This window comes from Humulus lupulus, chromosome 5 (assembly GCF_963169125.1).
Source record: "Humulus lupulus chromosome 5, drHumLupu1.1, whole genome shotgun sequence".
NCBI lineage: Eukaryota > Viridiplantae > Streptophyta > Magnoliopsida > Rosales > Cannabaceae > Humulus > Humulus lupulus.
Window position 1 is genome coordinate 213,023,164 of NC_084797.1, and position 9,462 is coordinate 213,032,625.

At 32.8% G+C, this 9,462-nt stretch overlaps 1 protein-coding gene across 1 annotated transcript; it reads left to right on the forward strand.

Annotated features, from left to right (window-relative positions):
• Positions 1 to 510: 510 nt before the first annotated feature.
• On the forward strand, positions 511 to 4,693 carry LOC133778135 (uncharacterized). The gene is made up of 4 exons (XM_062217958.1): positions 511 to 2,144; positions 3,178 to 3,324; positions 3,639 to 3,755; positions 3,849 to 4,693. Exons 1-4 carry the CDS (start codon positions 624 to 626, stop codon positions 4,464 to 4,466), a joined length of 2,403 nt encoding a protein of 800 aa, XP_062073942.1. The 5' UTR covers positions 511 to 623; the 3' UTR covers positions 4,467 to 4,693.
• Positions 4,694 to 9,462: the final 4,769 nt, after the last annotated feature.

Sequence of the window (9,462 nt, forward strand, 5' to 3'; positions counted from 1 at the left end):
ACAAATTTAAAAAAGTAATCTGTCACAGCATAATGTCAAATTAGTGAAGAGATTAAATACACATCCAAAAATATATAAACCTCATCATTTTTTCTACTGTAATAATTTTTTTTATTTTTTAATTATGTTTAAATTTTTTTAGACAATAATTTATAGAAGTGATTTTTCTTATATAAATATTATTTACTGATGTGTAATTTTATAATATAAATATTTTAAATATGTGTGAATTTTTTTATAAAATATTTATTTATATATATTATTACATTGAACACCATTTAATTAAACAGAGAACTTGTAAAAATAAAACAAAGAAGTCAAAATAATTTCCTTTAAATTATTATTATTAATAATAAAACAAAAGATTAGTCAGGTTAAAACAAAAGAAGGGCCCTACAGAAGAAGACCACCGTCACCGCCAAGAAGTCTTTTAGATATCGCCACGTGGACGAATGTGTTTGCTACATTTCTATCTTCTCCCATAAAAGAGCGCCATTTGCTTTCTTTCTCATTTAAAACTTTCAAAAACCTTCTTCTTTCTCTTTCTAGTTCTTTCTTTACTGATAAACCCTAGCTTTCTTCTACCTCCATCTTCTCATGCGATCGCGCTCACCTTTCATACCATGCACCCTCACTCATACACCGTCGATTTCTTGTCGAAATCCCAAGACCTCGCCTCCACCATCCTCGCTTCCTCTGCCCCTTCTCAGATCTCCGCCGCTTGCGCCGCCATCGACTCCTTCCTGCACTCACACTCACCCGACCACTCCCGCCACTTCTTCTCCTTCGCCTTCCCAACCCTAGTCTGCAAGCTCTTCGGCTTCGACGATATCGTTTCATCTTCATCATTATCATCCCCATCGCCACCATCGTCGTCCTCGTCCAACGGCTGGATCGACACAGTCCTCGCATCCAACGATCCTGATTTAGCTAACAAGGTTTTTTCCCTCCTTGCTCCCGGGGGCGTCCTTCTCAGCTCAATCTCTGCTGTTGATCGTCTGTCGCTTGTAAAGTACGTCTTTCCGAACGAACGGTTGCCGGAATGGGCCCGATTCATATTTTCCTCCGACAAGGACTGCCGGGTTTTAGCTGATCTTTGCCCAATTTTCAAAGGTAAAGTTAAGGAGGATTCCATTAAGGGTTCTGTGTTTCAAGTTCAGCTTAATGTGTTTGAGTATTATATGTTTTGGTTCGCTTATTACCCTGTTTGTAGAGGAAACAATGAGAATTGTGATACGGCAGCTATAAAAAGAAATAAAAGGTTCAAATTGGAGAGTTGGGTTTCTTCCATTTCTGGTTTTTCGAACACTAAACGGGGTGGTTCGGAGAGTAGGATTGAGTGCAATCTTTATGTTAGGCTTCTTTATGCGTATCTTCGTGCATTTGTGCCTGTAAGTGATTTGAATTCGCACCAGCCTTATCGTAGCTCGCTTCTTCAGTACTCCTTGAGTAACGATGGTTCGGTTATATTGCAAGCTGAGTTCATTGTTAATGTCTTTATTCATTTTTGGCTGGTCGACAATGACTTTTCACCCTTTCCTGTTGATTTATGCAAGTCGTTTGGAGTAAGTTTTCCATTCCGGTCGGCTTTGGGTGACACTCTGCCTACAGCTGGGCTTGGTGAGGTGGTGAAACTGTTTGTCAAATACTTGAATTTGAGTTCGGCAATGCAGCCAGATGGGAATGAGAATGTTGAACTTAGCGGCAGTCCAAGGTGGAATTCAGGTTCATTTGATGGTTCTAGGTCGAGGAATGTTATGGTGGCTTTACCATTTTTGAATTCTATTGGGTCTTGGAACTTGTCAATTCAGAGGCCACTATATAGGTTTATATTGAGAACATTCTTATATTGCCCCATAGAAACTTCGATAAAAAATGCATCCGATGTGTTTTCGGTTTGGATTACTTATATAGAACCTTGGACGATCAGTTTGGACGACTTTATGGTTATTGATGCCATTGTTGATGGATCAGCTAAGACTTTGAAGGAGTCGCAGTCTCAAGCTTGTGGGTATTCACCTAGTTGGCAGGGTTATGCCTTATCCAACTACTTATACTATAGTTCTTTGGTTATGCATTTTATTGGGTTTGCACACAAGTTTCTTCACGCTGATGCGGAAATAGTAGTCCAGATGGTCTTAAAGGTTTGCTTCTTGTCATTGTTTTCTTTCTAAATTCAAGCTATATGCCACATAATTTGTTACTTCTGACGTTAGTATAGATACATACATGACCCCGTGTAAGTGTAGCCAACTCACTGAGAAAACACCTCCGGCCCGTAACCTTTAAACTTATTTATTTATCAGTCTCCAGTGATTTATTTAGATGAAGGGGTTTGATATATTAGCAAAATTCTTAAAAGAATCCAATGACGTTTACAGGTTCAGATTTTGATTCCTTTTAAGTACCCACAAACCATTTTGCTAGAGATTTATGCTTCTCAAGGATTGTAGGGTTGAACGGGAGGACAAATTAATATATATATATATATTTATATAACAATATATAATGAGAATATTTCAGCGGTGCATCATACATAGGATAGGTTTCAAATTAGCTATATATATTTTATTGTTTCACATAGCAAATGTTCATTTAGGTTTGCCTGTTGTAACTTGTAATGCTGTGTTAGATGTAGTAGGTGACCCACATATCTCTGTTTCTTATGTTCTACCACAATCTTAGCAGTTCAACTTTCATATGAAAAAGAATACGCAGGTGACCTACTATATCCATCCAGGTTCCATAGGCTGACACACCACATGCTGAGATACAGCAGCTAGAAGCCCAAAGTTAATCTTGGGCCTAGATTCTCGACTAATTTTTTACCACAATAATGAAGTCAAACTTGTACATGCTTGTGCAATTTTGTAAGAAAACAGGTTTTCACACATTTCGCCTGGGTGAATATTGTTAGAATTGAAATTTATGAAGTTTTATTTAAGAACAAAATCTATTTGTGTGGGAGTTTCGGGTGAGTAGTTACTAAACTTCTAATTATAGTCTTACATAGGAAATTATATTTAAAATATCACACGAAAATTATTGCCAGTCATAGTCTAGTCCAAGTTATTGTACTATAAAATAGTTTTGCATCCAGACTTATTCTTTGGCTGGAACAGTTCTTCTTGAGTATCTTTTTTACTGAGCTTAGGTTTATCGGTATTGTCTTTACAGGTTATAAGTATTTTGACATCATCCAAAGAGTTACTTGACCTTATAAAGATGGTGGATTCTATTTTCCATTCGAAACAGACTGGATCTGGGAAACCAATGCTTAATAGCTTGTATAGATTTGTACCTTCAATTCGTGAACAGTTAAAGGTACACTCAACTCTCCCTCTGTTATTTTTAGTCAAAAGTGTATTTGAAAACCATCTATATGGTTACTTTAAAGTAAAATTTTTAACCTCGTGGAAGATAGGATCAATTTAAAGTAAATATAATTAGGATTTCTGCTATATCTATTAGTTTGATGTCAGATGTTTCCTGTTGGAGCATTCTTTTAAGTAAGCAATATCGTAATGCAACTATCAGTCTTAGGCCCTGTGTTCCACTATGTATGAGGCAGAAGAAACCAATTATGCAGCAACTGATTATCACCAGTTAATAATTTGATTTGTCTATTGGGAACATAGGACTGGGAGGATGGATTATCGGAGTCTGATGCTGATGGGTCTTTCTTGCATGAAAATTGGAACAAAGATTTACGTCTTTTCAGTGATGGAGAAGATGGTGGCCAGCAGCTACTTCAGGTTTTTATGTTCATCCTTGCTCTTCTCTTTTCCTACTTAAAATCATGTATACATTATGAGATCTTGACCAATTTCATGATTTGATAATTGCAGTTGTTCATATTACGAGCGGAAGCTGAGCTGCAAGCCATCTCTGGTGACAATCTTGCTCGAAACCTGCATTGCATAGGCTCACTAAAAGCACAGGTGGGCTGTCTATTTGGTAGCCACATGGTAAAGCCATTGTCATTTTCTCCGGAACCAAAACAGCATCAGCAGGTCCGCAATGATATATTCAAGCCCAGAAGAGTTAGCAGTTGTACGATGGCCAATGTCAATTACAAGGGTGACTGGATGAAGCGCCCCATCTCAGATGACGAGGTTGGATGGCTTGCAAAACTCTTGGTCTGGTTGTCGGATTGGTTGAACGAGAATCTTGGAATAAATCAGCCAGAGAACAGCCAGGCAGACTCGCCTTCATGGCCTTATGTGGAGGTTTTAAGCGCTGAGGTGGACAATGTTTGTGGACCTAGAGATACAATGAAAGCAGTTTTATGTGCTCTGGGTTCCTGGCTTCTTACGCTGGGTATGGCAGTGGTACGGAGAATGAGAAGACATGGTGTGCGGGTGAACCTCAGGATGTTGGCGTCCAAGAAGGTAGTAATGGTTTTGTTTTTATATGTTGTATTTAATATACTGAGGAAAGCTGTTGGAGTTCTTCATAGGGTGTAGATGAAACTAGAACAAGAATATCTAAGAGGAAAAAAGAAAAAAGGACAAAAAAAAAAAAGACGAGATAAAGAAAAGGAAGTTTATAGGAATGGGGAAAGTTGTGTTTTCTCTACAAACTTTATTGATGGAGTTTTGTTGTTGCCAACTTGTAAGTAACTGTGATACGTGCACAGCATGAAAAATGTAAAAGTTTTTTTTTTTTGGTTTTTTAATGCCGTTTGATGATGCTTCCTATTATCAGGTTTATTTAATTATTTAAGTAAGAGTAATGATACATGAACACAAAATATTTTCCAAAAACATAGAACATTTTAGTTGAAAAAAAATTGTAACAAGACAATTAAATATGTTGATAACTTAAATCGAGTAGTATTGTGATCCCTCAACGTAGGCAGATATCATATCCTTTCAAAAAGAAAAAAAGAAAAAGCATATAGGCATATCATAAAATTTGGGAAATGATATTTACCGTCTCCAATGTGTTGATAATTAAGGATTTATGTAGTATGTTAAAAAGGAAAATTGTACAAATAATCTTGCTGGACTTTGTTCATATTTTATTTTACTTTTTTTAACAAGTTTTAAAAAATGACTTATTTTCAAAAAAAATATTTTATGACTTTTTTTTTTATAAGAATCTTCAAATTTATGGATTTAGGTTCCACATTTTTGTATAAAAATTGGTTTATGACATAATTTTACTCTTAATTAAGTTTATTTAATTTAAGATTATTTAATTTAATGTGTTATTTTAGTCATTTTAGTATTTTTTATTAGGTAATTTTATTTGCACCCCAAGAATATATAGACACTATATTAACTAAATAAGTTTAATTTTAAAAATATTTTTTAACAATTTTTCTCTATTTGTTTTGGCATTCTTTAATTTCTTATTTTTGTTAATTTCAATAATTTTATTCAACTTGTTTTCATAATTTTTTAGAAATTAAAATCTTCAACAAATTTTAATATATTTTTTGTTTTAATTTAAATATTTAAAAAATATATTATTTATATGTATTTTTTAGAATAAAAAAAAGAAAAAATTAGAAAAATGTGATCATAAGTAGAAAAAAAATTATATATATTAATTGTTAATAGAAAAAAAGGGTGTCTTAATCAAATTTTGAGTGCAAATATAATATCCTTTTTTATTTAATTATTTTTATATCAATTTTATTATACAATATTAGTTTAGTATTTAAAAAAAGAACTTAATCTATTTTATTATTTTTATATTTTAATATTTATTTTTCGTAATTTAATATTACAATACAAAATCACAAATATAATTTCACTTTACCATTTTCAGTTTTCATCTCTTCAACTTCTCTTCTTTGTGTCGTCTTCTTTCTCCTCTCTTTTTTCGAACCTTTTATTGGAGAGAGCCTCCTATTCAATCGTCTTGCCTTCAACTCAAATTATTTTATTATTTATTATCGTTTTTTTTATTATTGTACTTATATATTTTTTTACTATATATAAAAAAAAATCAAATCAATTTTTTTTTCTAGCTATTTCTTCTATGTTTATTTTAAAGATTGTGACTATTTTTTTTTTTTTTGTCTGGTTAACTGATTACTTTCACATTTACATATATATATATATATATATATATATATATATTTTTCTTTCATATTTGAATGTTCCCAAGAATGTAACTAGTTACACATACATGTTTTCATAATATATTTTTTTTCTTTCAAGAATTTCATATCTATTTTTTTTCTTTCCAAATTTAGATGTTCCTATCAGAGTTACTAGTTACCCATTCAAGTTTTCATATTTAATTTTTTCCTATATTTAGATGTTCTTACTAGGGTAACTGGTTACCCATTCACTTTTTTATTAGATTTCTTTTTTTCTTTTCAGATTTAAATGTTCCCATTAGGGTAACTGGTTACCCATTCACGTTTTCATATCTATTTTTTTCTTCCCAATATGGATGTTCCTATCAAGGTTACTGGTTACCTATTCAAGTTTTCATACCTATTTTTTTCTTTTAGATTTGGATGTTCACACAAGGGTAAGTGGTTACCCATTTACGTTTTCATATTAGTTTTTTTTCCCAGATTTGAATATTCCCATCAAGGTAACTCGTCATCCATTTACGTTTTTATATCTATTTTTTTTTCTTTCTAAATTTGGATGTTCATATCAGGGTTACTTTAAAAAGAAAAGACTGAAATAATTGATCTAGTCGAAAAAAGTACTTAAAAAAAGTACAATAGTAAATGATAATAAATAATAAAATAGTAAAATAATTATGTAATATTAATATATATGTGAAAAAAAAGAAGAAAAAAGAAAATGGAAGGAGAAAAGAGTAAGAAAAAAAAGAAGAAAAAACAAAAGTAAAAAAATGAAAAAAATAGAAGGAAAATGAAAGAAAACAAAAAGGAGGAAAGAAAACTTAAAAAATATGTAAAAAAAAAAATAAAATAATGAAAGAAATAAAAGATGAAGGAGAACTAAATAAATAAAAAAATGATGAAGGAAAAAAAAAAGAAGGAAAAGAAATGAAAAAATGGAAAGAAAAAAATGATGAAGGGAAAAAATGGTTGGAAAAAGAGAAAAAAAAAAGGAAAAAAAGAAAGAAAAAAACTAGAAAAATAATAAAAAGAAATGAAGGAAAAAATAAAAAAATTGAAGAAAAAAAAACAAAATTACCATCAAAATCAAAGAAACATAATTATCATTAGAAATATGGTATAATCATATTTTTTTTCTTTCAAATTTATGGGAAATAAAATCCCATAATTATGAACTTCCAAATAAAAAACCATAAAAAGTGGAAAAGTTAAATGTCCATATTTTTGTAAATCAATCTATGAATAACCATATTTATGAAAAAATCTCTTTTACATATTAAGTATTCGACCTCGTAATTATTTTATTAAAAAGTTTAGGAATATATGTGGTAATAATACTAAATATTTTATAATAGTTATTGTTGCACTTAAGTATCATTTTCTTTTTTTACAAATTTGCGGTAAATCAGTAAATAGTCTGAAAGGTTGTACTTAAGTCACTAATTAATTTTTTTGGTAGCAAAAATAGTAAGTAGTCTGACATGTTGCACTTAAATCACTAAGTAGTTTTTTTTTTGCTGGAATTCGCACCATCAAAGAGGGGGCAACTTCATTGAACAACGGAAAACGATACAAAGTCACTGGAAGTCAAATACACTTACAACAGTGGGAGCAAAAGACCAACACAATAGGACACTAGAAGGGCAGACATCAACATAAACTGAGGCAAACTAACTTAAACAGAAGCATCAACATAAACAGTCACTGGAAGACATCAACATAAGAGAGACAAAACTAACATCAAACATAAAATAAAATATGAACTTCAGTATCTGGTTAGTCATGGGGGATACATTGCCTTGTAGTCCTGAAGGATTCCCTCGTGAATATCCTTAGGACTTAGGATACCTGTTAGGTTGCGTTAATGTGCAAAATTTGCAATGTTATGGGCCATGCAATTTTTCCCTCGGTATTTTGAGCAATTCTCAACATGTAGATGATTGGCGTAGTTGAGAAATTCTTCTCTGCATTCTTAAAGTACTCTGGATTGGAATTGATCCTTTTTGTTGAAAGTATCGACCACCCAGGTGTTGTCACACTGAAATATGCAGTGGTTGTGGTGGAGGCTGTCCAAGGATTGAGCCGCCATTAGTAAGGCTCTTGCCTCTGCCTTCATAGGGTTTGTCTGAGGGATATGTGATGTTATCACCTTCATCATTGTTCCTCTAAAGTCCCTGCAAATAGCAGCAAGGGTGGCTCCTATACTTGAGATGGCTACATTTGTGGTGAAACATAACTAACCTGGTGGGGGCGGTTGCCAAATGACTTGAGTTCCTGTATCCTGGATACGCGCAAAACTTGACTCTTGCCTAGCTTGGCTGAACTTATTATAGAGTGATTGAAATGGCATTGGAGAAGATCCATGCAAAATTGAGTTCCTTTCCTTCCATAATATTTCCACTAGAATAGATGCGTTTAGAAGAAACTCTTCAAAATCAAATCCTTCAATTCTTCGATTTTGATTTATAGAATATTGGAACTATTGTCGCCAGTTCGATGCCCTTACAAAGTCTGTCCTAATTCCCAACATGTTAACAAACCAAAGACGGGAGGCGTGGTCGCAAGACCAGAAAGCATGGAAGGATGATTAAGTGGAAGCTGCGCATAACACACATGTAGGGTCATCAATTACCATGTTTGAACCGAACTTCTCCCTTGTCAACAATACGTCTCCAACAATCTGCCACCACAACATTTTGTGCCTCATATGTAGTTTTCTTTTCCAGATCCAGGCCCATATTTCATCTTGTGGAAGGTGCTTGTAAGAGTTGGATATTACAAAGCGGATGGAATTCCCTGAATTATCCAAATCCCACATCCAAGTATCCTCACAGTTACATCTTGGAAGTGGTATGTTTGCAATGCTTGTGGCATCCTAAGGAGAAAACCATTGTCTTAGTTTGGCAGTATTCCATTCTCCATTGGTTATAAACTCACTTACCCAATTGATTCCCAATGTGGTGTCTTTGAGCGGAAAGGGCTTGTGATTATCGCCGGGGACCAACTGTCAAACCAAATAGAAGTGGAGTCACCGTTACCAATTCTTCTGTAAAGGCCTTGAAGAAGCTCTTCTCTAGACCTTAAAATTGCTTTCCATGTGCTAGAATCCGTGCTCTTTGCTTCGCATTCCAGAAATCCTCGACCTTTGATGTATTTGGCGTGCACTAAGTAGTTTTTTAGTTGCAAAGTTACATTAATTTTGTCTTAATTTTAATTAATTAACAAAATCCTAAAACTATATAATTAAAATATTGAAAAGTTATTTGAAATTTGTTTTAAAAATATAAAGTAATTTAGAAATTTTAACATGAAAAAATTATTTAATTTTACTTAAACTAGTTTTAGAAAATTATACAACTTAAATTGAATTAGCACTTAGTTTAAGTTTTAACATTTTCATGTTA

Coding starts and splice junctions, on each gene's coding strand:
- LOC133778135 (XM_062217958.1), top strand. CDS start 624: ATGCACCCTCACTCATACACCGTCGATTTCTTGTCGAAATCCCAAGAC. Junction 3,325..3,638: donor CAATTCGTGAACAGTTAAAG/GTACACTCAACT, acceptor TTGGGAACATAG/GACTGGGAGGATGGATTATC. Junction 3,756..3,848: donor GTGGCCAGCAGCTACTTCAG/GTTTTTATGTTC, acceptor TGATAATTGCAG/TTGTTCATATTACGAGCGGA.